Genomic DNA, 27,377 nt, shown 5'->3' on the forward strand with positions numbered 1-27,377 from the left:
ACAAAGAACATTTTTAAAACACTGATTTATTCATTCATACAACACGTGAATCATACTCCTCTCTTCTACATTCTTATTCTTTACTCTCACTATTTTCCTGCTTTTCAAGAAAAAACTGGAACAAACATAAGCTTGTTGCATTTCTCATGATTAACATAAATTTACACAAAAGATAAATTAAGGAAAAGCAGTTCACAGAAAGGCAGTGAAGAGCTGCTGATCAACCAAACGTCTGTACTGTTACAGCCGGTTCGAGAGAGAGCTGCTGAGTGACGGTTGGGTCTGTTGTTCGAGTAGCAGAGCGAGGATGTGGCAGAACTCCTTTGGCTGCAAGACACAGAGGAGGGAAATCCGACAGGAGGGCATCACAATACAGAAGATATTAGAAGTAGATATAGGAAGTAGATTTATTTTAATGACAAAGGCGCTGAAATTAATCCTTTTTTAAGTTGTGTTGTTTCTGGCCCCCCCCTACAGTTGAAATTGAAAGTCCCATAAGCATCATCACCCACTGTATTTTTACCTGACTGAGATGGATGGTGACTTTTTTAGGACGGACTGGATTTCCATAATAAATATCCACTGCTGGGACTTTGCCTTTCTTCTTTTTGTTGAGGGTTCTCATTGACTGAAGCTCAGTCAGAGAAACCTGAAACACTTCCTCCTGGACAACAACACAGAAAAAGAAAGGAAACATTGTGAACCTGATTGACATATTCAAAGCAAACAGAGCTCCGAACTTCTCAAATTTGAGCTTTGAAGGTCAGATTTATCTAGATTAATAACTGCTAAATGTACCTGTGTTTTAGGGTTAAGAAACAGCACCCCCTGCTGGCTGACGCTGACAATGCACGGAGATGGACAACCACGCTGGCTGACCTTCTTGGCCACAAAAACGTTAGAGCCAAACATTGGGAGGGTGATGAGAATCTCTGAAAGATAGAGAAGCAAGATTAAAACAGATACATCTTTCAAAGAGAAGGGGAGAGGAGTACCGGGGCCTCATGCACAAAGACTTGCGTGGATTTCCTACTGAAACTTGGCATACGCACAAAAAAATACCTCAAAAAAGAATAAATAAATATCTTGAGCTTTAGTTCAACCAGCAAAAACTAGCAAGTCACTAACCTCTGACTAATAATGATGCTGTGCCAGCAAATAGTCTGTCTCTGAACATGCACTTTCTTTTTATTCCACTATTTACAGTGTCCTTTAAATCTGCCAAAGCAGTCATTGCTTTAATGCAATTTTTAAACACCACTTTGCATATGCTATTACATCCACTAATTGATTGCTGACTCTTGGGTGTGTTGGTTTTGTTAACTGTTTCTCGACATCACCTCAAAGCGTTGCCAGAGGATCAACAGCTGTAAAAAAACTATAAAAAAAGCTATAAAGTTGGAGTGAGGAACCACACATTTTCACGGACATTTCACTCTTGATACACCTGAACTTTGCTGTAAAAAAGAGCGGATGCCCTATTTTTGCGCGTACATACTTTCTGTACATGAGGCCTTAGGACAGTACCCACCGATGAATTGCATTTTGGCATCTTGAGGATGGAGGGAGCTCATGGCAGGTATGTGTCCTTCACAGAAAGAGGAGATCTCTTCCATTGGACTCCCGAGGCTGTCCTGTTTCGGCAAATACTCCTTCATCTCCTCCCTTAAAGAGAGAAACAACCACACAAATTTCAACTCTGAGCGTGAAGTCAGTTGGCAATATCACCCTTACTGCAGCTGATCAGCAGGGGGAGCTCTAAATGTTTTGGCTACAATTTGCTGTCATAAGGGATCTTAGTTTGTCTCCCAGCATGCTTGACTCACAGTGAAGGAGTATCCAACAGGCCTTGAGCCACATGCTGCAGCGCTGCCAGCTCTGCCAACAGCTGAGCAGACAAGGAACCACCTGCTGCATGAGGAAGCATCAGCCGCCCACTCAGGTAGTTACTAAGAAGCTACACACAAACACATGAAGTCAGCAGTTAAACTAAAGCTGGATCAGAGGGTAGAAAGAGGGACTGCACGGGTGAGGTTATTTTGTCACCTGCTGGTAGTGGAACTCCACATACAGGTCGTTGTAAAAGTTCAGAGGATTCCTCCACATCAGTCTCCTCAAGACGAAAGAGATGGAGCCATCGTCCAGCACAAAGTCAGACAGATACTCTTCAGCCTGTAGGGGACTCATCTGCCCATCTGACGGAGCAGAGAAGAGAAGAAAAGGAAGTTTTGTTAAACTTTGGTGGTACCTTATTTCACTGCTGACTAACTCTTTAAAACAGTGAGGTGTTTTCTGCTGCTTTCTGAGACATTAAATTTACCCTGGGCTCTGTTGACCAGGATGAAGAACTCATTGATCTCCTCTGGATTCAAGATTCCCATTTCCCTACAGAGTTCTGTCACCACTTCTGCTACCATCTAGAGGAAGATTACAGAAATACAACCACTTAGATTTTAAAATCTAACAGAAGGAGAGCTGTAGTTTGTTCTCAGATTAGAAGACATGAATAAATCTTACAGTGAAGCTGCGTATCTTGACAGGGAAGCTGACTCCTCCTGGCAGCTCGATGGGAAGACGACGAGATGTCTTTCCAGACTGTGAAAAGATGAGTATATGCAGATGCATACATATGGTAGCACCTTTAAGTATGTGCTTTTATTAGTTGAAGTGTATGGTCAACTCACCATAATGGCCTCCATCTCTATATGTGAGGGGATGTTACGGCGACCACCACCTCTGAGAGACATCTGAAGGTTTTCAAGACATCCACCGGCCAGCTCTGAGGACAATCAGGAGGTTTTGTACTTAAAAAATGATAACACAAAGATTATCTTCTTCTTTTTGTCATCTCTCTTTACGTCTTCACCTTGGTATGGGTGATCGTAGTCCAGGCTGATGTCTTCCAGGTGCTGTGTGACGTAAGGCTGCAGAGTACCAGAGCAGGGGAAGAACCCGGTCACCAGGTTTAGGAGTCTCCAGCCCAGAGTGCAGGTAGATCTGTGGAGAGAGAAGAGCTCAAGTCAGAAGATGAAGTCATATTGCGCAAACGAGTTATAGACTAATAATGTTTTATTTGTGTTTCATTTTATGTATCTTGTTTCTCCAATATGTGTTAAAGTGTTCTTGAAAACCTCAACACACACTCACTTGGTCGGGTTGTTGGTGGTTTGCTTGATGACCTGAACGTAGATCTCATCTCTCATCACTTCTCTCTCCTTCCCCAGCTGAACAGAAAGAGAGACTTTTCTTTAAACCTCATAAACACTGAAAATAAAACTCAACCTGTCAATAACAGGCACCGTTTGATCAAGCTCTAACCATTAAGATGTGACTCAAGCACTCTTTTTCTGTGTTATTCTTCTTCATCGGCATGTCCCCCATAAACTGCATGAGGTCTACAGAGAGAGGTGAATATTAGGATGGAAGACAGACACAGTAACAGAGGGTTAAGTGTGTGTGTGTGTGTGTGTGTGTGTGTGTGTGTGTGTGTGTGTGTGTGTGTGTGTGTGTGTGTGTGTGTGTGTGTGTGTGTGTGTGTGTGTGTTATTGTGTGTAAGTTCACTTACTGTTGAAGCACTGAATGGACAAAGCCGTGATCTCAGGCTCATTGTAGAGGATGAGGGAGTCCATCAATGGGGTCTAGATTATGAGAAGAGTGGATTTAATATTCAGGAAGTCTCATTAAGCATAAGGAACTCAGTATTATCAATGTACTACCTCTGTGTACTGAACAGCCTCAATAAAATCCCTCCTGTTGTCTGAGAGAACGCTCAACCTGAGAGAAACACATAAAAAATAAGGCGATGATGTTTAAGGGATTTAACAAACTACAATATTTAGATTTCAGCCATCACACCTGAAGTATTTCATTGCAAACTCCTCTATAGGTGAGACAGGCTCCAGCTCAAGGATGGAGCCCCTGATTGATCCCTGGATTGAGGCTTCCCTAACAAGCGGCTCTGGTTCAAGGCTGTTGGGGGGTCTGAGGACTGGAGCTGGAGCTGGACCCAAAGCCGGAGCTGGAGCTGGAGTTGGGCGGTTGTCTGAAGAGACCGGTTTGGTTCCCCTCATGCTTTTCCTCCTGTTGTCTCTTTGGATCAGGTGCTGGGAGTGGTAATCTGGGGCTGCAGACGGCTGAGTGAGCTCTTCCGAGAAGAGACCGGAGCGTCCTCCCAACATGCCGAAACCCCAGCCTGCAGGAACACACACAAAATACTTGATGTTTGGTTTTGATTCTCAAAGTGATCAGAAATGTATGTCTAGCCTCGGGACCTGTGCTCTACCTGTTTGCAGTCCCTGCATCGGCTGCAGTTTGATGATGTCGCCCCTATTAAAGCTGAGCAGACTTCTGTCATCAGTCACGTAACTCTTCAGGGCAACCACATGGCCTGAATCCTGGGGAGCAGAAATGATTCACACCAGTAAAAAATGCTCTGAATTATCAAAGATAAGATTAACTATGATGACTTGGAGGTGAAGATTCACCCTGATGAGCTCCTGGAGGAAGAGTCGCATCATGGCGGTGATCTGAGGAGCTCTGGGCGACTTCAGCACCAAGTTTTCATTCTTCAGCTCCAGCAGCACTCGGTCTGTACCCTGCAGGTCCACTGACAGCAGCTCTGCAAAACTGTGTTCATGCACACCTCAGTTACTGTCCTGTGCATGAAATATGAGCTTTTCAAGAATATACGAGACAATGAAGTCAGGGAAATACTTCACTCAATCTGAAGCACTGACACTCTTCAAGCACTCAAGAGTGAGTGTGATGTGTCTCCTCTGAGCTGATGATGATTAAACTGGTGGTTGGATGTTTACCTGTAGCTCTTCAGCTGATGGAGGTGTTTGGGGTTGATGCCTGAAGCTCTGACCACCTTCAGGAGACGAATGCTACGATGAGACACACCCAACAGCTGAGCGTCCCCGCTGTCCATCTGCAACAAACAGAGGAGATGGAATTAAATGAGTTCAAGTGGTCGGTAAAGATTTTGAATCCCAGCTAAAGACTGTGAGATCAAGAACAACATTCAACTGTTTCCCCAGGTCATAAAGCAATGATGGTCCCAAGAACTCACCCTTTAAGCTCTAAGATCTAAGGCTTCTTGAGGAATGGAAAGAGGTAAAATGGTATTAGCTCTGTATTTTTAGCAACAAGGAGAAAAATCTACCATTGCTCACCTTCACAGGAAACAAGCGTGAAAAGTAGTTCTCCCAGTTGTCTCGAGCAGCAATCACGATCCTCTTCTTCATGTTGTCGTTCTCAATGGTGCTGATCGTCGTTCCCACGTTGAAGTTTGCTGCAGAGGGACAGGGTCAGGTTTAGGAGACTTACATGAAATGAGTTTACAAGTAGCAAACTAACCACATATGAAACATTTATCATTGCTTATGTTTTATTGCTGGTTTAACAGTTAATCCTGCAAATCTAGATCATCAAAACTCACCCAGCAGGTCCTTCATCTTCCTCCTCTCCTCTCTGCTGATCCTCAAACAGCCGTCAGAGTACGTGTCTCTCATGATCTATAAAATATGAAACGTGGAGAAGGTTTAGAGGGCGGTGAGATCATCAGTGGTTACTGAAGGCATACTTGAAGCTGCAATGGACATGCACGTTTATACTCACCTGTTCACATAACAGATTGAGGATGTAAGGCCGGTTGAACATCTCTTTGGGGTAAAACACCTAAAACGAAAATGATGGATGTTTTACTCTGGGTTGGGTCAAACCTCAACATTTTGATCTTTTCATTCTTCTCTCTTGCCTTTCACCAATGCTTTTCTGTAGAGTGTGTCATACCTCTTTTCTCAGGAACACTTTCCCCGGCATGTTGGAGTAAGACAGGTGGACTCCAGGGGAGAAGTGATAGAGCTGTGAGCGAACGCCGTCCTCATCTGGTAACACTTCTGCATCTAAAAAGCCACAAATAAAGGTCACTAACTTTGGAAAACATCAGGCTTACACAGCTAATTTTACCGTTCATGATGTATAACACCCACAGAAAGACGGGGCAGGCATGGGTGGAGGGTCTGGGATGCTCTGGAGCACAGGAGCCGGCTGTGGGGGAGGAGAAGGAGGTGGTGATGGGGAGTCAGGGGGAGGAGGTGTCTGCTGCTGGGTGTTCTGCAATTTGAAGAGGTCCTGCAAGAAGCGCTGTTTCTCTCTCATGCTGTTGGAGGTGACACGAGGACCAGTGTTGGAGGGAGGGAGGGGCGGAGGAGACGGGGTCCTGGGGAGAGGAGGACGCTGCTCCCTCTTTGGTTTGATTAAAGGTGGAGGAGGCGCCCACTGTTTCTAAAGCAGGAAGAGGAAATTTAAAGATGCTGAACAAAGTAGGATTCAGAATAACAAACCATCACTTGCAGAGAAAAGTGAAGACATTTCAAAACATCTTCACAGAGTCTCCTGACCTTCTGTTGTGGCACTGGTCCTTTGTTTCTGAGTTTGGCCAGAGCTTCTTCTTTGGGATCACTTTTCTTTAAAAACTGTCGAACAGGATATCTGTTAACAGAATAAAAACAGAACGATCCCAAAGATTAAACATTTATTTAAGGTGAATAAAACCACTTTTCTGACACCTGTAGCTGACCTGTGAAATAACAGAATTAAAAACCTTATTTCACTTAGTGGTTTTGCATCTGTAATAGAGATGATCCTGCAAGGTGTTTGTGCAAATAAAACGTTCAGGTGAAAATTACCTGATTGGCTCAAAGGGTTTGGGCTCTGGTGGGGGTCTGCTGTTGTACATTTTGATGATATCCCGGATGTTGGAGGTTGGCTCTTGATGAGCATTACTTTGAGGTTCTGGTTTTGGGGGGTCACTCTCTCTAGCAGGAGGAGACCGAGGACGCTTCACTGTGGAAGACCAAAAACTTACCCCAGGGCTCTTCATACATTCCTTTTCTATTTACAACAAACTGAACAACATGTTTTCTTGGTCTTTTCATCTCCTCACCTTCAGGCTTTGGAGCTGGGCGTGGAGGTGAACGCTGAGGTGATGGGGAGCGGCGCCTCTGTCTAGGGGGGCTGTAGCGCGCTGGTTTAGACTTTTGCGGTTTGGGTTCACTGTGAGTAGGAGATCCTGAAAGACAGGAGAGAGGAGACATTTAAAGGAAAAACACTGCAAAAAAATAAAATCTTTCCAAGTGTTTTTATCTTATCTTCAGCAAAAAAGTCTTTGTAGTCTAAATACGAGCCACATTCACTTGACCAGTCCAGAAAAATGTTTTATTTTATCTTATTTAAAGACAAAAATGAGGCCTGAATTGCTTGTAATGAGTAAAAAAATCTGCCAGCGGGGTAAGAACAAAGTACTTGTATTAAGACGTTATTCTGGTCTTGACAAGCACATTTCTCTTACCCCATTGGCAGATTTTTTTTACTTGTTTAAAGCAATTCAAACCTAATTTTTGTCTTTAAATAACTTGAAATAAGACACTTTTCTCCAGTATTATATCCAAAAGATGGCACTATGACCCGGCTAAAGACAGCACAGCTGGTGCAACATAGCCTGCTAACATTTCTCCACCTAGCATCCCATAAACACAACCATCCATGGCATTCACCTATCTTCTGAAAGTAGTTCCTCTTATCTTTGAAAGACTGCAGATCTTCACGATCAGATGAGTCCACTGCTCTCTCTGGCTGTTAAAGAAATAGAAACAGTCAGTAGATGTTTAAGATGAGGAGAAAACAGACCATATGAGATGTAAACTGACATACCTCTGGCCTGGGCTGCTTGTGGCTGGAGCTGCGATGAGGTGCGGGAGCTCTGGACGGAGCAGGTTTGGGTGATGGAGATCGAGAGGAGGGCGAGTGACGCCTGGACCTTCGATCTGACTGACGCCTCCGCACCCGGTCCTCCTCCTGCTTCCTCTCCTGCTCCTCCTTCTTCTTCTGCTTTTTCTGCTGCTCCTGGGTCTGCTGCTGGGACAGAGTCATCGCCTGCATGGTCATCTGTTGGGCCTGGAGAGTAGGAGAGAAAGTTAGATGAGAAGAAAGAGGAGAAGTAAAGGAGGTGAAGAGGGGAGGAGTGTCACAGTCTCAGCCTCAGCCTCAGCCTCTGTCTCCAGCCTAATCAGCCTGACCCCAATCACCTGTGCTCCTGCTCACACCTGCACCTCATCTGCTGCCATCAGGCCACCTATATAAACCCCAGCTCCACACACGGTCATTGTCAGACTGTCTTCGCACTCACGCTGAGAACTTCAGACCTGTCTTCGGACTGCTTACCTGTTGCCTACAAGTTCCGTCCCAGGTTCTGCCTGTTACGCCTGACCCTCGGCCTGACTACAAGGTATCGACTAAAGCTTCTGTTCGTCACTCACCCGTCTGCCTGAGTCCCCGGCTGTCGATCCTGCTTCTGTCTCGGACGCCGAGTTCTGCCTGTCCTGATCCGTGTTGGTCTACCTGGTACCTGATCCCTGCCTGTCTTCGACTCTGAGTATTGCCTGAATCCTTCTCCATGTTGGTCTGCCTGGTTACTGAACCCTCGCCAGCCTTCTACTGCGTGAGCCTTTGCCTGTACGTCTCCTGTGTGGCTCAGTCAGGAGAACGCTCGTCTAGAGATCCTGTGGTCGCGGGTTCGATCCCCGCTCAAGCCGCAACTCCCTGCATTCAAAGACTGTCTGAGCCTTTGTCCCAAACGTCTCCTGTGTGGCTCTACTGCAGAGACACTCATCCTTCATTCCTAAGTGTGCGGGTTCAAACCCCGCTCTGAACTGTGCCTTTAAGTTTCTGCCAATAAAGACTGTTCATTGTTTATCTCCAACTACTTGCTTCTGGGTCCTAAATACAAACGTGTCAGTACAGTCTGACCAGAAGATGGACCCAGCGAGTAGCACACCCTCGGCAATGGACAGATTGGGAAGAGTTGAAGAAGTGTTGGCTCATCAGGAAGGGATAATCACCACATCTGTCAGCCACCTTCAGGGTGCCGTGGATACCCTCACCCGGACAGTTACTGAGCTTGCTTCACAACTTCATGCCCCACCACCAGCTTCAGATCCTGCTCCGATCACTCAACCTCCTGCTCTGCCCGACACTCCTGAACCACGAGTGGGATCTCCTGAACGTTATGATGGAGATCCGGAGACCTGTGCTGCCTTCATTACAAACTGCACCCTGCTCTTCGCTCTCCAGCCTCGCACTTTCTCCTCTGAAGCTGCCAAAGTGGCCTTTACCATCAACCATCTGACGGGGCGTGCAAGGCTTTGGGGAACTGCTGAGTGGGATCGTCACTCTCCTGCCTGTTCCAGTTTTCTCACCTTCACCACAGAACTTCGGAAGGTGTTTGGCCAGAATCCAGACAGAGCCGGGGTAGCGGCAGGTCTCCTGAGGCACCAACAGGGTCGACGGTCAGTGGCAGACTATTCCATTGACTTCCGCACCCAAGCCAGCCGCAGTGGGTGGAACTCTACGGCCCAGATTGATGCCTTTGTTCATGGATTGGCAGACTACATTAAAGATGGACTGGTCTCATATGAACTCCCTTCGTCCCTGGATGGCATCATTGACCTGGCCACTCGGATTGACCTCCGCATCAGGGCCAGAAGAGGAGCAAGGAGTCAGACACCGACTCATCTGCCCATTTCCAGTCCACAACCCAAGAATCCACTCCGACTGTCTTCCTCTACGATGGCAGGGGACCCTGAACCTATGCAGCTGGGTCGCACCTCCCTTACCCCTGCTGAAAGAAGACGACGGATCTCCACACAGCTTTGCTTGTATTGTGGTGGGCAAGGACACTTTGTAAAAGACTGCCCGTTAAAAGAGAGAGCACTCGTAAGAGAGGAGGTACGAGTGAGCTCTTCCCTCCAGACTCCTCAGGTTCTTCGTCCTTCCCCTTCTGCACGCCTGCTCCTGCCAGACGGACCCCAGACCTTGGCCACCCTCATCGACTCTGGTTCAGACTCCAGTCTCATCAGCAAGAGAGTCGTAGAGCAACTTGGACTGAGTCTGGTTCCCCTCCAACAACCAATTCCAGCTAAAGCTCTGGATGGCCATCTGATGGGAGTTATCACTCATCAGACAACTCCTGTTACCATGCTCATCTCTGGCAACCATAAAGAGACTATCCAGTTTCACGTGCTTGAGCATCCTGACATGCCGCTGGTCCTCGGCTACCCCTGGCTCCGACGACATAACCCTGTCATAGACTGGTCTACTGGCTCCATCCGTGGTTGGGGAACCGCCTGTCATCTTTCCTGCCTAAAAGATGCCATGTCTCCGCACCCCCCTGTCTGCACCAAGGTCCAGCCTGAACTCTCAAGGGTGCCTCCTGAGTATCACGATTTCAGTGCTGTGTTTAGCAAGGCCAACGCCACATCTCTGCCACCACATCGACCCTATGATTGTGCCATTGACCTTCTCCCAGGCACCACTCCTCCCAAGGGAAGGTTGTATTCCCTCTCTGCACCAGAACGAAAGGCCATGGAGGACTACATTAATAATTCCCTGTCTGCTGGCATCATCCGTCCTTCTTCCTCACCTGCTGGCGCAGGATTCTTCTTCGTGGAGAAGAAGGATCGCTCCCTGAGGCCCTGTATTGATTATCGAGGGCTCAACGACATCACTGTGAAGAACCGCTACCCCCTGCCTCTCATCTCCTCCGCCTTCGAGCTATTACAGGGAGCTACGGTCTTCACAAAGCTGGATCTTCGCAACGCCTACCACCTCGTCCGCATCAGGGAGGGAGACGAATGGAAGACGGCGTTCAATACTCCCATCGGTCATTATGAGTATCTTGTAATGCCATTTGGACTTACTAATGCCCCAGCCGTCTTTCAGGCCCTTGTCAACGACGTTCTCCGAGACATGTTGAACCAGTTCGTCTTTGTGTACCTCGATGACATCCTCATCTTCTCCAAGAACCTCAGTGACCACGTGCATCATGTCCAGTCTGTGCTCCAGAGACTTTTAGAGAACTCACTCTTTGTCAAAGCTGAGAAGTGTGAGTTTCACGCTCCCACCGTCTCCTTCCTGGGCTTCATCGTTTCTAAGGGCCACATCCAAATGGAGCCATCCAAGGTTTCCGCAGTCACCTCCTGGCCTGTTCCTGAGTCCCGCAAGCAGCTCCAAAGATTCCTGGGCTTTGCCAACTTTTACCGCCGGTTTATCAGGAACTACAGCACGGTCGCTGCTCCCCTCACCGCTCTAACAAGCAACAAGAAAACTTACCTCTGGTCACCTGATGCAGACACTGCCTTCCGCACCCTGAAAGAGAGGTTTACCACTGCCCCTATTCTCCAGATGCCTGATCCAGACCTTCAGTTCTTGGTGGAGGTAGACGCCTCTGATGTTGGAGTAGGAGGCGTCTTATCCCAGCGTTCCCCTTCAGACCACAAGCTCCATCCATGTGCCTTTTTCTCTCGTCGACTGACCCCCGCTGAGAGGAACTATGACATCGGCAACCGCGAGCTTCTGGCGGTAAAGCTCGCATTGGAGGAATGGAGGCACTGGCTGGAGGGAACTAAGGAGCCGTTTCTTGTATGGACTGACCACAAGAACTTGGAATACATCAAGACTGCTAAGAGACTCAATGCCCGTCAAGCCCGGTGGTCCCTGTTTTTCTCAAGGTTTAATTTCACTCTGTCCTACCGTCCTGGTTCCCGCAACACCAAACCGGATGCCCTTTCCCGCCAATACCTCCGAGATGAGGACAGCCCAGAGAAGGATGCTCCCATCCTAGCTCCTCCTTGTGTCGTCGCCATCCTCACTTGGGATATCGAGGAGAAAGTTAAAGCCGCAACCCAAGGTCAAGCTGGTCCCAGTTCCTGTCCCCCTCGCTGTCTTTTTGTTCCTGAGGCTCTACGGTCCGAGGTTCTGCAGTGGGCCCACTCATCCAACATGACCTGTCACCCTGGATCCCGACGCACACAGGAGGTTCTCCTTCAGAGGTTCTGGTGGCCCACGCTAGAGGAGGACACTCGGGACTTCGTCAAAGCCTGTCAGATCTGCAGTCAACACAAGTCCTCCCGTCAGGCTCCTGCCGGTCTCCTCCAACCTCTGCCCATCCCACATCGTCCATGGTCCCACATATCCTTGGACTTCGTCACCGGTCTACCTACCTCCGATGGACATACGGCCATCCTCACTGTGGTTGACCGGTTTTCCAAGATGGTCCACTTCATTCCCCTGCAGAAGCTTCCGTCCGCCAAGGAAACTGCACAACTGGTCCTCCATCACGTCTTCCGCATCCATGGTCTTCCGTTGGACGTGGTGTCAGACCGTGGGCCTCAGTTCTCGTCTACCTTTTGGAGAGAATTCTGCCGTCTCCTGGGAGCCACCGCCAGCTTATCTTCCGGCTTCCACCCTCAGTCCAACGGACAGACCGAACGGATGAACCAGGAGATGGAAACGGCTCTTCGGTGCACTGTATCCCAGAACCCTTCTACCTGGTCCCAGCAGCTCCTATGGGTTGAATACGCCCATAACTCCTTGGTCTCGTCCTCCACCGGCCTGTCCCCATTCCAGTGTGTGTACGGCTACCAGCCCCCATTGTTTCCCGCTCTGGACAATGATGTCTCCTGCCCGTCCGCCCTTGCCTTCGCCAGACGTTGCCGTCGAACTTGGGCCCGAGCCAGGGCTGCACTCCAGAAGGCCGTCCACCGTTACTCCTCTTCAGCCAACCGCCGTCGGACTCCTGCTCCAACCTATCAGGTGGGTTAAAAAGTTTGGTTGTCTACCAGAGACCTACCTGTTAGAGTTGAGAGCAGGAAGCTTGCACCTAAGTTTGTGGGTCCTTTCCCCATCCAGAGAATCATCAATCCGACGGCGGTGAGGTTGACGCTTCCCCGGTCCATGAGAGTTCATCCCACCTTTCATGTCTCCCGGATCAAACCTGTCCATGAGAGTCCCCTGTCTCCTGATGTTCCTCCTCCTCCTCCTCCACGGTTTATCGACGGGGGTCCTGCCTTCACCATCTGCCGTCTGCTCCGTTCCCGTCGGCGAGGGAGAGGCCTGCAGTACCTCGTGGATTGGGAGGGATACGGTCCCGAGGAGAGGTCATGGGTGCCTTCCCGGAACATCTTTGATAAGGACCTCATAAAGCAATTCCACGAGGGCCACCCGGAGCAGCCGTCCCTGAGGAGGCAAGGACGCCCGTCACAGCAACCTTCTCTTGTCACCCCTGTTGATCCTCCGTCACCAGAGGATTCCGAAGAGGATGAAGAGGAGGAGGGGATTCCACCTGATGTCCGTGAGGACTCCGCCTCGGAAGAGTACTGAGGTACTCTTCCCACCCACCCCGCCCCTGTTGATGTGTTGGACGTCGGGAGCCGTCCCTTGAGAGGGGGGTTCTGTCACAGTCTCAGCCTCAGCCTCAGCCTCTGTCTCCAGCCTAATCAGCCTGACCCCAATCACCTGTGCTCCTGCTCACACCTGCACCTCATCTGCTGCCATCAGGCCACCTATATAAACCCCAGCTCCACACACGGTCATTGTCAGACTGTCTTCGCACTCACGCTGAGAACTTCAGACCTGTCTTCGGACTGCTTACCTGTTGCCTACAAGTTCCGTCCCAGGTTCTGCCTGTTACGCCTGACCCTCGGCCTGACTACAAGGTATCGACTAAAGCTTCTGTTCGTCACTCACCCGTCTGCCTGAGTCCCCGGCTGTCGATCCTGCTTCTGTCTCGGACGCCGAGTTCTGCCTGTCCTGATCCGTGTTGGTCTACCTGGTACCTGATCCCTGCCTGTCTTCGACTCTGAGTATTGCCTGAATCCTTCTCCGTGTTGGTCTGCCTGGTTACTGAACCCTCGCCAGCCTTCTACTACGTGAGCCTTTGCCTGTACGTCTCCTGTGTGGCTCAGTCAGGAGAACGCTCGTCTAGAGATCCTGTGGTCGCGGGTTCGATCCCCGCTCAAGCCGCAACTCCCTGCATTCAAAGACTGTCTGAGCCTTTGTCCCAAACGTCTCCTGTGTGGCTCTACTGCAGAGACACTCATCCTTCATTCCTAAGTGTGCGGGTTCAAACCCCGCTCTGAACTGTGCCTTTAAGTTTCTGCCAATAAAGACTGTTCATTGTTTATCTCCAACTACTTGCTTCTGGGTCCTAAATACAAACGTGTCAAGGAGAGCAAGACTCCTACCATGAAAAGGGCCTGCTGGTTGATGAGGGCCTGCTGTGTTGCAGCCATCTGCGCAGGGTCAGGAGCAGCTGCCACCGGAGCCTGAGGCATCATCATGGCTGTGAAATCACAGGTTATTTTTCGACTTAGACTCAGTAACAAAGAAATTTGTGACATGAGACTTGTCTTTAACTAAAATATGAGGACTACCTGGCATGGTTGGCATGGCTGTTGGCATCATGGGAGCGCCATAGCCGGGTACAGAAGGCACTCCTGTGAGGTGGGACATAACGGTTTGAAAACTTAAAGATCAGACCTTTTCCTCTACTGCCTTGATATAAAAAACACCCTTAATATCTCTGACTGGTAATTAAGTTTCATTCCTGCTGACAAAACAAATCCTGTTTCTTACCCATGGGGTAACTTGGCATTGTCATTGGTACACCTGAAAAACAGGAAAATTAACTAAGTGCAGTTGACAGACATTGAAATGCTTCACTTTTAAAGTAGGACATATGCTAAAATTTAACATTGCAAACCCTGTTCCCTGAAGTTCCTCTACCTTTGGAAAGGAAATCCCTAAAGCAAAAGCTTTTCAGGGACAGATTGACTACACAAAAACTATTTTCTGACCACATAGCTTGGACAGCGTGTTCTTACCTGCTCCATACATGCCACTATGCATGGGTCCAATCCCTCCTCCTCCTCTCATCCGACGGTGCAGCATCGCTACTCTATCCATGTCCTACACACACACACACGCACCAAACACACACACGGTAATAAATTACAGAGCAGTGACAGGAAACACCAGTGACTTCATGCACTCTGTAATACGATACGACAAGAGATACACAATCCACTGCAGACCGCTGTGCACACTCAGCTCATCCAACAGGGTGAAACTTTAATTCTTTGAGGAACATCTAAATATTCAACCACTATTACAACATCATAAAATCTCTTACAGGAGGTCCGTTATCCAGCACGGGGTCGAACAAGTCATCAACGTAGGCGTCCATCTGTCGACCACGACCTGAAAGCAAGTGGATGGAGAGATTAGTTTAACTGCACCCTTTAACCCTGAGCGACCTCTGACCTGAGACAGAGAGGCCTTGAAACTACTTTCGATTCCTCTAGGACTTTCACTGACTGGTTCCAGATAGACTTAAGCTCGGTAATGCAGTATTATTCAGTATGAGCACCCACCTTCTTGGGGATAGTCTCTTGCCCAGGGACTCCCCTCATACGAAGGCAGCCTAGGAGCTTGCACAGGAGGTGCTGGAGGGATGAAGTCATCCAGATCTGTCAACGGCATCCTGTCCCACTGGCTACTGAACAGGTAGTCAGAGTTTGAAGAGGACGGAGTTCCTGGAGGGGGCAGCACTTCAGCTTCAGCTCCAGCCAGAAGATCCATGACGAAGTCTGAACCAGCCAGATCCGACCAGCCTTCATCAGTCAGCAGAGACACTGACCAGCCCTGACCTGCCTCGGAAACACATCTGTGACACAAACACACAGGAGGGGAGTGAGAACCACCACATGAAGCAGGATGAACAGAAGGATGTGAATGTTATGGGACAGAATCAGAGACCTGGCATGTAGCAGCCATGAAGCCAGCTGCTCTCCTGTGGTCCAGGACTCCACCTCAGCGGTCAGCCTCTCATCTGAGGAAAGGTTCATCAGATCAGATGTTTTCACACCAGAGCTCCTTTTCATAAATGATTCAGTTTATCAAGAGCTGAGTCTCACCGTTGAACGTGTTCACCTCCAGCATCATGGCACCCTTCTTTTGGTTGCTGGTCCACTCCAGCTGAGTGGGGGGGTAGACACGGGCAGTGGGAGCTGGGAGCTGCAGAGACGTCAGCAGTTTGTGTTGGCACAGTGAGCGGTACTCCCCTGGAGCTCGATCAGACACAAGCCTGGACGAGAAAACAGGAGTTTGAGCCATGAGTGTTTAGGGTGTTTTATGATTTTCTGCAATTTTTTGTTTTTGACTTCTGCATGCATTTTTAAAGATGCATTGTTTTAAGCATTTGCAGCTTGTCTCCCCAGATGAAGATTGTTTGCCCTTCCTAGCCACCATATAAACCTTTCTCACTTTTTTCAGTCAGTGACCACTGACTGACTGTCAGTAACAGAGAGCTGGCCAAAGTATGTCACCTACTTGAGCAGGGGTTTGTCCAGTGTTGGTGACGGGGTGAAGGCACTGAGGCAACAGGCCAGCAGCAGCCAGCCCCTCAGACAGCCCTGATCCTCCCGAAGACCCCATGTGTGGTACGCCAGCTGGGCTAGGATCTCGTCCCTTAGAGCCGGTCTGCTTTGACCCTTCTCTACAATGTAGTTCCCCAACATCTGCTCCTGCCAGCTGCTGAGGTCAGACTCAGCTGTAAACCGCAAGATCTGAAAAGAGATGGATCGAAACCCAATGAGCTTAAAACGAAAAAAAGAAACTTTCTAAATATGAATCTTCAAGTCTCATCTACCAGTTTGTAAATCTCCAGGGCAGTTCTGGCATCTTCAGGCTCCAGAGAGGTGAGAGGTCTCTGGAGGGGGTAACCCTGAGGCTGGGACCATGTGTCCTGCATAAAAATACAATTCATTAAATTCAAGGTGTCTTTTTTCCTCTGACATCATGCTCAGGATGAAAATAAAGACATGCTACTAAAATCAGACAAATCTATGTCACATCACTGCATCCTTGTTGATAATCAAGTAAAAAACAGCACACAATGAAGATCTAGAGAGTGTGTTTTTGTAGTCCTCGTCGGGTTTTGTGGTCTGACCCCACTCACCTTTAGTATAGACTTGGCATAGCGAGAGAACGGGTATCTGTCTATATCTGGAGGCAGGCTGAACCGATGTTCTGCCCTCACCTGTGGAGCTCCCACCACTGTGACTCCTGACCTCTGCTGCCGCCCTGCTGGACAGAAAGGGAGCAACAATCACAAAGTGATGACAGCAGGTAGATGTGTAGACTGACTGAGGTGGATATGAGCCTCACCTGCTGCGCTGTGAAGTCTGGCTGACAGCTCAGCAGGGATCTCCAACATCCCCACATCCTGACAAGAAAACAAAGTCTGGTGAAAACACTCACTTCAGCTTGAAACAGGAGTTTATTTTACTCTCTTACCATTCCTGGAGAGACAGATTTCTTCTTCGTCACGGCCTTTACTTTGTTCTTCTCGTGAAACTCCTAAAACGAACAAAGACGACCAGTTAGTGCTTCTAATCCAGGTATGTCCAACCTGGAGGAGGAGTGTGGTCAATTGGAGCTATTCTTAGACACACATCATGTTTTATACTCGGGTAACACCCACAGTCCTGTTGCCCCACCTCAAGCCACGCAGTGCCAAGAGTCCACATAGATTTTTATCAGAGGTTTACGGCTCACAGAGGGAGGAAACTCTCGGTAGCAAGGCAGCAACACTCAGATTGATTTATCATGATGTCAAAACAACAACGAGAAACTATGACAGTCAGATTTTGCTGAATTGGTTTAACTTGGAAAAATATATCAGACACATCAAAAGAATTGGCTTAGTGGCCAAACGGGCCTCTACCCTCACACTGACTTTAAATGTAAAGCGTCAAACTGCTTATTTTATGTTGTTTTAAAGAAAGGTGACACTATCTAAAGTCTGTCCTTAGGCCAAAACTTTGTCACTCACTTAAAGGTTCAAGTCAGGATGAGACTAAGCTGTAACAGCTGACACAAGCAGCCTGTGAGCAGCTCCACTGTTCATAGTCCAAGCCTCATAAAACAACAACACCAAATACACTGACAGAGATACAGCCGAAGCTAAAGGATCAACAGACACAACTAAAAGCTGTTGTTTGAAACAAAGCATGGAAAGAAAGAAAACAGACACCAAGCAGCTGAGAGAGGAGTTACAAGCTCTTTTTAGTTTACACTTCCTTTCTTTGTCACTATATTAACTTTAAAATAACCACAAACTAAAAGACAGAGGACATGTTTGAGTCTTAGCAGGTGTTCAAGCAATGGAAAAGAAAGAGGAGCAGCGTACCTGAGCAAGCAGAGGAGCTGAGAGTCAGAGAGGCCAGGTTCAGAAGGCGGAAGAAGAGATGCAGTGCTGCTTCAAATTTCAGTCAGAGAGGTTGAAGTCCAAGACTGGAGGGTAAGCAGGGTGTGTGTGTGTGTGTGTGTGTGTGTGTGTGTATGTGGCATGATTAATCCAAGATAAGAAAGGCAGTTAAAGAACAGGTATGAGATTTTATGAGGAGGTGGTAATATTGTTGGGAAGTTGTTGTCAGTGCTGAAGAATGTATGAGGAACAAATACACCCAATAGATTCAACAGGTCATCAAATGGTCATCACTATTTTTCTTTATTTAGTTTTACAAATTAACCGGGAAGTACGCCGTTTCCTTGTATTATTTTAGTTATATCTTTATCTTTTTTTAAAATTGCATCAACATTTTAGTGATTGAAAATCTTTTTTGGTAGTAGTCAAAGAAGGATGCGCACCAGATGACGTGGGGTGTAAAACAGTTTGATCTAAAACCTAAAGAGGCTGGAAACAGACGCTGACCACAATACATTTTGTTGTTATGAATAAATGTATTCTGCACAACAAATACAATAAAAATTACAGATTTTATCATTGTTTTTTTGCAATATGTGTATATTAGGTTTATTATTTAATGCCTGTAAAAGACAATAATTTAGTCTTTTCTGAGGAAATGAAAAAAGAAAACAACCACACTTTGACCTTGATTACGTGCATCAGGGCTTTATGGTTAACAGGGCTCGCCCATATGTTTCTATCACCACTCACACAGCTGCTGTTGTTGTGTAATTTCATTTATAGTACAATAAAGTCAGCCAACATATGGTGCATCCGCCCTTTCTCTCTCACATATCTACCTTCCTCCAATGGCGTTTCTTGATGGTGTTCCTGGTTATCATCATCACCGCCCAGAACTGATTGAAGGACTTCCTCAGACGCTTGTAGTACTTCCTAAAAAAAGAGGGGGGGCAGCAGCACACAAACACTAAGTCTCACAGCTGGTTTGTTATCTCCTGCACACCCCTGGTGTTTCTCTCTGTACCTGGCCTGATGTCCTCGGATGTGGCTCTGGATTATGATGGCTTTCTGTTTGAAGAACTTGAAGTTCCTCCTGCAGAGGAAGCCCCTGATGTTCCTCTGGATGGTGATAGCAGCCCACGTCTGGGTGCTGGTCCACTTCTCCTCCAGCTGCTGGAACAGAAGCTCCTTCAAGAACACCTGACACAGAATCACACCCAGATATCTGAACATGTACACATTCACAGCAAAAAAAAATTCAAACCAGGGCAAAGGAGGCACCTTAGTGAGTCCCAACTGGAACTGTCCCTCCTCTGCACCGACGGTTTCCAGCAGATCAACTGTAAGCTCTCTGTCTGATGCCTCATCGAGCCGCTGATTCAGGAGCACACTGTATCTGTGAAACCAGATAAATATAAGTTTATAAGAGCCCAAAAGAACACAGGCATTTCAAGGCTGCAGGCAGGAGATGCTCAGTGTGCTCACAGCACCTCTCAATAAAGTAAGAGTACTGGATCCTTATGGGAAACCCCTCTTTCCTGATGTGGATGGTTTCCAGCATCCCAGCATGTCTCAGCTGAGCTGACATGTAGTCCACATCAAAGACTCCAGGAAGCTGCAAGATGACGGAAGTGATGAGGAGCAAAGTCATCCATTGTGGGCTGAAAACTAGAGGTGCTAACTGGTGTTACCTTAAGGTAGTTTGGCTTCAGACAACGAATGAAAGTGGTTTTGCATCTGAGGGTTAAAGAGGAAAAGATCAACTATAATTTTTTATGCTCGCACAGCTCATAAAAAGTCCCTGCAGCATCATTGTACCTCTCCAGACGGGTTGTGAGTTCAGTCAGAGACTGAAGGAAGTGTGAGGCGGCAGTCGACGGTTGCTGTCGGAGGCCTTTCCCTCTCCAGCCCAGCTCCCTCTGCTGGATATAACTATCCTGAACCTTCCTGAACAGCTCCGACACCATCTAAAAGCATAAAAGATACTTATTGCTGTTACAGATTTACTGCTTTGTCCACAGAGGCTGCCAAAATGCTGCTTCACCTTTAACCGACTCCTGGCAAACAGCTCTACCACCTCTGTCCTGAACTGGTCGTGGTTCTTATTCAGGAAGTTATGAACCTGAAGGAAGGTGAATTATCCCACATTAATGCTGCTGTTTGATGAATTTGCCTCATAAAGCAGTGTGTTGTGCTCTGTACCTGATAGGTAACAGCTCCGGCATAGTGGTAGATGGTAAAGACTGGCAGAGGGTTCTTAGGCTTGGCATAAAAGGGGCTGTTCCCGTGGTGGTAGTGGCACTTCTGGAGAAAAGTGTGATCTGTGGCCTGGAAAACAGGAATAAAACTTAAAAGATAGGGCATTTTCTGTCTGTTTTCTTATTGTTTTGTTGCATAAGTGTTTGTGTGTGTGTGTGTGTACCTGGGGGAGGCAAGTCTGGTCGTCCAGTATCCGGAGGATGCCGTGGGGTCTGGAGGAGATCAGATCCAGACAGGAGTGGAAGTTCTTGATTGGCATCGGATACCACTGGATCTGTTCAGCACTATACTCCTCCTAAAGAACACAAACACACATAACACAAAGACACACACTGAATAATACCACAGACTGCCCTCAGTGTGAGTGTGTGGCGTGTGTGTGGAGGCAGCTGACTGACCTGCTCCTGTGAGATCACAGCTTTGTTCACAAAGTTCTGCAGCTGCTCGTTGGCAAAGTTGATGCAAAGCTGCTCAAAGCTGTTCAAGGCGAGATCCTGAGGATGAGAGGAGCTGTGAGGTTACATCTAAGGTCACAAACATTGCTCTGCTGGCTTTAAATCTCATTTCAGGAGGGACACACCTCAAACCCATAGATATCTACAATGCCCACTGTGCTGTCCATCTCTGTGGGGCTCAGCCAGTCATTGATCTGCTCCAGCAGCCAATCAAAAAGCACTGAATACAAGGCTTTGGCAATGGCATCTCTGCAGGAGGATGACAAGGAAAACAGTATTTTGACTTCCTTCTTAGGAATCATTATTGATTGTTTTACTCAAAATGTTTTTATTTTCAACTTCCTTTATTCATTTGTTTTCCTAGAAACAATCAAGACTTTTATGTCCACTACTTTTTAAGACTCATCTCCATCTTGTGCTTTCATCCACACACATCTAAGGAAATCTTCTCACCTTGATTCTATGGCACTTTCCACAGACAGGGGGCAGTAGATCCTGTCATAGGTTGTTTCCTGCAAACAAAGAGAGAATAAGTCTGAAGAAAACAACCCATCACGAGAAACAACTGGAGCACGAGAGGCTACTTACTGTGACTCTGTGAGTGATGACGGTCTGCAGGGCCTCTGAGGAAATCTGCAACAAGGAGCCGACTCTCCTGGCTTCAGCCTCGCTGAAGATTCGAGCCACTTCGAACGACTCGCTCTGATGCACAAACAGCAGAGGTGTGATTTAAATGTCAGATCAAATTCTCTCTACCGCTACTACAAACACACCTCATACGAGCTGAAGCACATGTTTCCCAGCTGCAGGATGGACGAGAGGACAGCCCAGACGGTGGAGATCTGATCAGCGTGCAGACCGATGGTCTCAAAGCACTGAACCAGGAGCTGGAAGTCCTGCTTGTCCTGCTTACTCTTCAGTTCACATGCTCCCCCCTGGAGGTAAAGAGAGGTGTGAGATGAGTTCAGAGCAAACTAAAAAGAGAACAATCTGCAATCACTGATGTGTGCTGTACTTGATTCAGGTAGTAATAGGTCTCAGGTCCCTGCAGGTAGAGCTCCTGTTTGTCGTAGTCGTTCATTCCTGCCAGCAGCTCATAAAACACGTGGTAGTTCCTCTCCTCATTGGCCTGAGGAGGAATGATTTAATTTGTTTCCAAACACCCTCAAAGATAATGAAGTTTTGTTTGTTATGTGTTCATTTGAAATCTGCAGCACATTTTGTACATGCACTCCAAATGCACAATGAAAATGCAACCCAAAACAAAAGCAACATAAACAGAATTCCAATGAAAAAGAGCAAATCAGTTAATTCCACACCATGCAACTAGGAAAGGAGCTTAAGATATCTTCCAACAATCAATCTCAAGCAGTTTAGGATCCTTCCCTGCAGACAGGACACCTTACTCACCTGAAAGACAACCCTGGACTTCTCAAGGAGGTATTTGGACAATGACGTCCCTACAACAACCCCACTGTTCCCCAAGGTGAAAGAGAGTTAGCAACTAAACCAGCTGCACAGGGAGCAATAAAGAGAATATTTGTAAAAAGAGTTATTTTAGGTGGACTTACTGAAGAATGTGGACGTGGAGGTACTTCCCGAAGCGACTGGAGTTGTTGTTGAGGATGGTCTTGGCGTTTCCAAAACTCTCCAGGATGGGGAAGACCTCCATGGGCTGGTCAGGGAGGAGGATTAGAGATGAGGACAAACAGATTTTTCTATTTTTAATATCTAATAAACTTTAATAAAAAGACATCTTTTTTGTTTTGTGAGGAGTTACTTGTCGCAGGTTGTCATTTCGTCCCTGGTACATGGAGCTCAGGTAGTGGACTATGAGTTTGGTGGCTTCGGTCTTTCCTGAACCACTCTGGCCACTAAAAAAACAGGATCTTAATGTGACACTAAATTTGCAAACATTTGTGGTTCTTGTTGGGTGATGTGAATGTACCTGATGATGACACATTGTTCTTGTGTCGAGGCTTGAGAATGACAGAAAGCGGCGTCCGCTATGGCATACACGTGTCTGAAAAAGAGACGATCTGATGAGACTGAACCTTCATATGAAGACTGCACAGCATGGTGAAGAGTGTTTCCTCACGGTGGATTCCTCTGCTGCTCTCTTCCCAGGTATTTCATCCTCAGCTCCTCTGTGTAGATGCTCAGGGGCTTGAAAGGGTTAATGGACAGAAGCATGTTTCCAATGTATGTCTGGAAAAGAAGATAATGAGGCACACCTTACTCAAAAAGCTGTTGAAAGGAAACTATGAAACAAATCTGGATGAGCTCTTTACACAAGATGTCGCATCTGTCGTAAAACTTACGTAAATACAGTCACGCTGGAACCTCTTCTTCAGGTTCAGCAGCACTGAGCTCTCACAAACTTCTCTGAGAACATCAGAAAACAGGTTTTAGTGGAGCATTTCATGCTATACTGCAGATACTGTGAGTCTTTGTGCGTGACTCACTCCAGCTGAGACAGATCCTCCACCTCATCCACCTCTACGGCCTTCTGGCTTCCGGGCATCACTACCTGAAAGACACGAGCAGAGTCAGAATTAAAGTCTTGTCATTCTCAGATAGATCCTTAAAACTTAGATGGCTCTTACCTTCTCTATAAACATTTTGGCTGACGTTGATTAAATTAGTTATTATTCTCCTCCGTTGCCCTTTATGGCTTTCTTTCTGTACTCCCCTGCTGCTAATGGTCCACTCCACTCATAACCTTTTCACAGCAGGTAACCAATCCACTTGGAGCAGTGTGATAGCTGATATACTGCAATCTCATACCAGTGTGCTGTGCTGTTGTATGCTCTATTATCAGTACAGACTAGGAAATAAATAAACCAGCAGCTTAGCTTTTATGTCCCTTTGTCCTGTGTGCACAGAGGCAATAAGTGATGAAGTACAGCTGGTATACCAACACTCAGCCCTTTGCCTTAACGCCGCCACTGTTCCACATTTCTGAGCTTAAGTTCAATAAATACAGTGATGTAAATCTGTATCAAGAAATAGCAGTCCCAGGATTGCAGGCAGGTCAGTTAAGAATGTGGACTCTCCTACTACAGAGCCATGCTGTTGTCATTAATACCTGCGTACTGATAAGTCGACTTTCCAGCATCTCCTGGGTGGGGTCTTCTGACTCCCAGGGGCCCCTGCCATTATCCGCAGGAACAGTCCTGGCTTGGCCCTCATCATCATAGACCGTCCACTTGGTTAGCTTCTCCACTGTCTGATGGGGCAACAAGTTCTCAGCACGCAGCCAGTCCTAAACCAGAAAAAGCAAACATGTAGATAGACGTCTGAAATAAAGATGGAACTCAAGAACTGGTTCCAAACAAGACCTAGTTCAACTATTTGTGCCTTTTTTGCTCTGTGGTCCCCTTATCAATGCTTCTGGATTAGTCCCACATACCATACAGAAAAACTGATGTAATGCATTGCTTAAAGCAGTCAATGTAAGCAACAAGGTAGACAGGATGATGCTGATAATCTCCCACTGTGAGATGCATGTGTAAAATTATCTGGGCCTGATTGTCTTGAAATCCCCCAAAATACTATCTGGAGTTCATGAGTTCAGGGGTTACAGACTGGACTTAGTTTTGTCTTTCTAAAAACAACACAGAGATTGTATTTTATCTTAAGTTAACAAACACATACCTGAGGGTCCCCACTCATCCTTGGGTTTCCAGCCCAGTGCACCTCTGGTCGGGGGATAGCATAAATACCCCCATCTCCCATGAACTGAGCCACTTCTCTATCAGCCTCTTCTTCATACAGGGACCGTGGACCTGCCACACTTGCACTGGCCCCATTTGTAAAAGGCTGAGTGGTGGACATGGGTATCCCGGGAGATGCCTCTCCATCTGGTTCTGGTGCTTTCCCACGAGCTCGTCCACCACCCATCAGTCCCCCCGACAAGGAAATTTTGGACAGGTTGATCTGGGAAGGGTCCAGTTTTAATCTTGCAGCCTGTAGGACACTTACTCCATCTTGGTTTCCCAGGACAGGTTGTCGGTTTGTAACGTCACTGGATTCTTCCTGTGCAGTGCTGGATCCAGGACTCCTCCCTGCTACATCTCTACCTGGTGTCAACCCTCCTGGTAGGGGTTTCTTGATGGACTTCAGAAGGCTGAGATCGGGCTTGACGGGGAGGACAAGCTTGGCGCCTGGTTTTGGGGGTCTTGGCTCAGACACAGTGGCTTCTCCTGTTGGTGATCTTGGTTGAGTAGAACTGGACTGGGGAACCTCTGTTGTCTCTGCCTTGCCCAGTTTGTTCATCCTGGGCAGAACCACGGCATATTTGGCTTCGACCTCTTTCTCCCCGGTGTGGTCTGCGTCTGTTCCTCCATCTCCAGCCTTGCCCCGGTTTTTCCTACCAGCCAGACTGGTTTTACTGGCAACTCTCATTGCCATCCTGTGTTTAAGGATACTGCCTTTCGACTTTCTGGGACCTTGTTTGTGTTTCGTTCCACGAAGAGACAGCCAGCGGGAGATGCTGATGGCTCTCGTCCAAGCTGAGAGCTTTTTTCTCAGGTTTGTCCCCCGTGGCATGTTCTTGTGAATCCATCCGGACATCCTGTTGAATGTGCTCATGCCTTTTTTTTGTGCTATCAAACGCTCCTTGAGTTTATTTGATTCACCTGCAATGACTTCCCCTTCTGATGTTTCCTCACCTAACAGCTTGTTTGCTTTTTGTTTAAGGGATGTTATCTTCACTTTGCCCAACAACGAGGTCTGAGGCCGGGATTTGACTGCCCCGCTGGAGCTCTGCTGCTCACCAGGCTCCAGGAAGGCTTTGAGATCTTTACCTTTGTTTTTGAGAAGCATGATTCTGTTCTGGCCTTTGAGTGCATGGCTCAGTGTCGGCTGAGCCTCCTCCTCCTCTGGCTCAGCTTCTACAGGAGCATTTGCTGACTGGGTCTCATCTTCTGCTGTGTGTAGGTGGACCTCCTCTGCTGCAGGGCTGGGTTTGTCCTCTTTCTGCTTCTTTTTGTTTCGTTTTTCCTCTTTGGCTTTTTCTTTGGCTTCCTTCTGCAGCCTCTGCTTCTCAGCTTTAGCCCTCTGTTTCTCAGCCTTCTCTGCCTGCTTCTCTGCCTTGGTTTTTTTAACCATCTTGTGCTTTGGTTCTTGCACAGGCTTTGAAGGCACTGGAGTCTGTTTTACTGGTCTGCTGGTTCTCCGAGCATTTGGCCTTCGAGACGTGGCAACCTCGGTTATTGCCACATCTTCACTCTCATCACTGCTGCCTGCTTCAGACTCTTCAGCTTTCTTATTGTCCTCCTTGTCTCCTTCTTCCTCGCTGGATCCTGATTCCTCCTCAGATCCCTTTTTTGATTTGGCGTCCTCTGAAACTTCTCTGTCTGACTCTTCGTTTGCAGTCTGCTCTGTGTCTCTTTGGGTATCCGACGCCTCGGCCTCCTCCTCACTGCTCTCTTCGCTCCCCTGCGTCTCCACCGGCTCTTTGTGCCTGCCCCGCTCATCCTCCTTCTCATTGTTACTCGTGTCGTCTTCGGTCACCTCCGCTGAGCTTCCTGCATCGCTCTCTGATTCCTCCTCCTCCTCCTCACTCTCCGTCACTTTGTCACTTCTCTTTTTTTCAGGCCTGTCATGTAGCTTGTTGTTTCTCCTTTGTGTGGTGTGGCATGCTTTTGTTGCCAGTTTGAGCTCACTTCGTGTATATTTACCATCATCTTCATGTTGGGGTGGGGTACCATTCCCAGAAGTTCTGTTTCTTGATGCTCTTCCAGCTCGTTTCTGTGTTGTCTTTTGGTCTGTTTCTGTCTTTATACTTGTATCTAATTTATTCCTTCTTGTTGGCTTGACTTCAATTGCCTCCCTGTCCCCCGTAGCAGGTAAAGTCCTTTTACCTTTCCTTTTTCCATCAACTCTTAATTGAGGCTGAGAAGTTTTGGACTTGTTCTGTGAATTGCTTTTCTCTTGAGTCCCATTTTGTGCTACCTCAGCTTTTCTCTTTGTGGCATTTGTTCTACCTTGGGATTTGACTGGTGACATGGCAATTAGTTCTTCAGAGTTAAAGTACCTGGAGAGCAGCAAAATGTTTAAAAAGTTGTCTTTTATTTATGATTGTATTTACAGTAAGGAAAATGCCCAGTTTAGAGTCCTTAAAAGAGAAATTAAGGACTATAAACTCAGGACCAGCAGTAATCAGACAAAGCTTCACACCTTAAGCCCTCAATCTTTGTTCAAAAGTTAAACAGACTCAGGTCAGACCTGATTTGGGTACACAAGATGTTTCTTAGAGTAATTAATAGGCAAAGTTTGAGCTGTGCATTGTATCTTAACTCATTAAGAAGCAAGAAAAGTTACAGATAGTGATCACAAACTGTAGAAAATTAATGTTAAGTGGTGAAGAAATCTCTTCTGTGCTGGTTAAAGCTTCTTTTCTTTTCTCTAACAGCAGCTATTATCAGCAGGTCAGATCTAACGTGCAGTGAAAGGCTATCTTTAGATCTGTCTAAACGTCGCTCTATAGCCTGCACACCCCAGGGGATGAGCAGTGAAAGCTCTTTCGGTGAAATATAGCTTACCA

General features: G+C 47.3%; 1 protein-coding gene across 1 annotated transcript; it reads right to left on the minus strand.

Annotated features, from left to right (window-relative positions):
• Window positions 1-61: 61 nt before the first annotated feature.
• Window positions 62-26,866, minus strand: myo15b (myosin XVB). The gene is made up of 65 exons (XM_074662484.1): window positions 24,485-26,866; window positions 23,916-24,092; window positions 23,293-23,357; window positions 23,149-23,212; window positions 22,926-23,035; window positions 22,776-22,850; window positions 22,608-22,701; window positions 22,399-22,502; window positions 22,238-22,301; window positions 21,843-21,956; window positions 21,601-21,762; window positions 21,416-21,529; window positions 21,281-21,339; window positions 20,953-21,076; window positions 20,771-20,866; window positions 20,536-20,667; window positions 20,316-20,441; window positions 20,158-20,235; window positions 19,932-20,080; window positions 19,805-19,850; window positions 19,604-19,728; window positions 19,395-19,509; window positions 19,138-19,313; window positions 18,953-19,046; window positions 17,198-17,260; window positions 17,069-17,126; window positions 16,860-16,984; window positions 16,551-16,646; window positions 16,232-16,467; window positions 15,817-15,986; window positions 15,659-15,731; window positions 15,274-15,566; window positions 15,033-15,100; window positions 14,725-14,809; window positions 14,477-14,509; window positions 14,275-14,337; window positions 14,086-14,183; window positions 7,718-7,960; window positions 7,561-7,639; window positions 6,951-7,076; window positions 6,694-6,850; window positions 6,406-6,496; window positions 5,995-6,289; window positions 5,795-5,907; window positions 5,621-5,680; window positions 5,442-5,517; window positions 5,176-5,294; window positions 4,816-4,931; window positions 4,486-4,627; window positions 4,284-4,395; window positions 3,857-4,193; window positions 3,718-3,775; window positions 3,567-3,639; window positions 3,319-3,395; window positions 3,148-3,224; window positions 2,867-2,997; window positions 2,685-2,779; window positions 2,518-2,595; window positions 2,321-2,417; window positions 2,047-2,195; window positions 1,827-1,957; window positions 1,532-1,665; window positions 799-932; window positions 524-664; window positions 62-327 (listed from the first exon to the last, which is right to left on the minus strand). The coding sequence occupies exons 1-65, from the start codon at window positions 26,837-26,839 to the stop codon at window positions 241-243; spliced, it is 9,807 nt and encodes a 3,268-aa protein (XP_074518585.1). The 5' UTR covers window positions 26,840-26,866; the 3' UTR covers window positions 62-240.
• Window positions 26,867-27,377: the final 511 nt, after the last annotated feature.

This window comes from Halichoeres trimaculatus, unplaced genomic scaffold (assembly GCF_033239565.1).
Source record: "Halichoeres trimaculatus isolate MK-OKI-2021-1 unplaced genomic scaffold, fHalTri1.1 fHalTri1_scaffold_23, whole genome shotgun sequence".
In the NCBI taxonomy this organism is placed as follows: domain Eukaryota; kingdom Metazoa; phylum Chordata; class Actinopteri; order Labriformes; family Labridae; genus Halichoeres; species Halichoeres trimaculatus.

What these genes read in the sequence shown, in the direction of transcription:
- myo15b (XM_074662484.1), bottom strand. Translation starts at nt 26,839, where the DNA reads ATGTCACCAGTCAAATCCCAAGGTAGAACAAATGCCACAAAGAGAAAA. An exon ending in TAGTGGCATGTATGGAGCAG is followed by an intron (nt 14,510 to 14,724) that starts GTAAGAACACGC and finishes CCTGTTTTTCAG; the next exon opens with GTGTACCAATGACAATGCCA. An exon ending in TAGAGATGGAGGCCATTATG is followed by an intron (nt 2,596 to 2,684) that starts GTGAGTTGACCA and finishes ATCTTTTCACAG; the next exon opens with TCTGGAAAGACATCTCGTCG.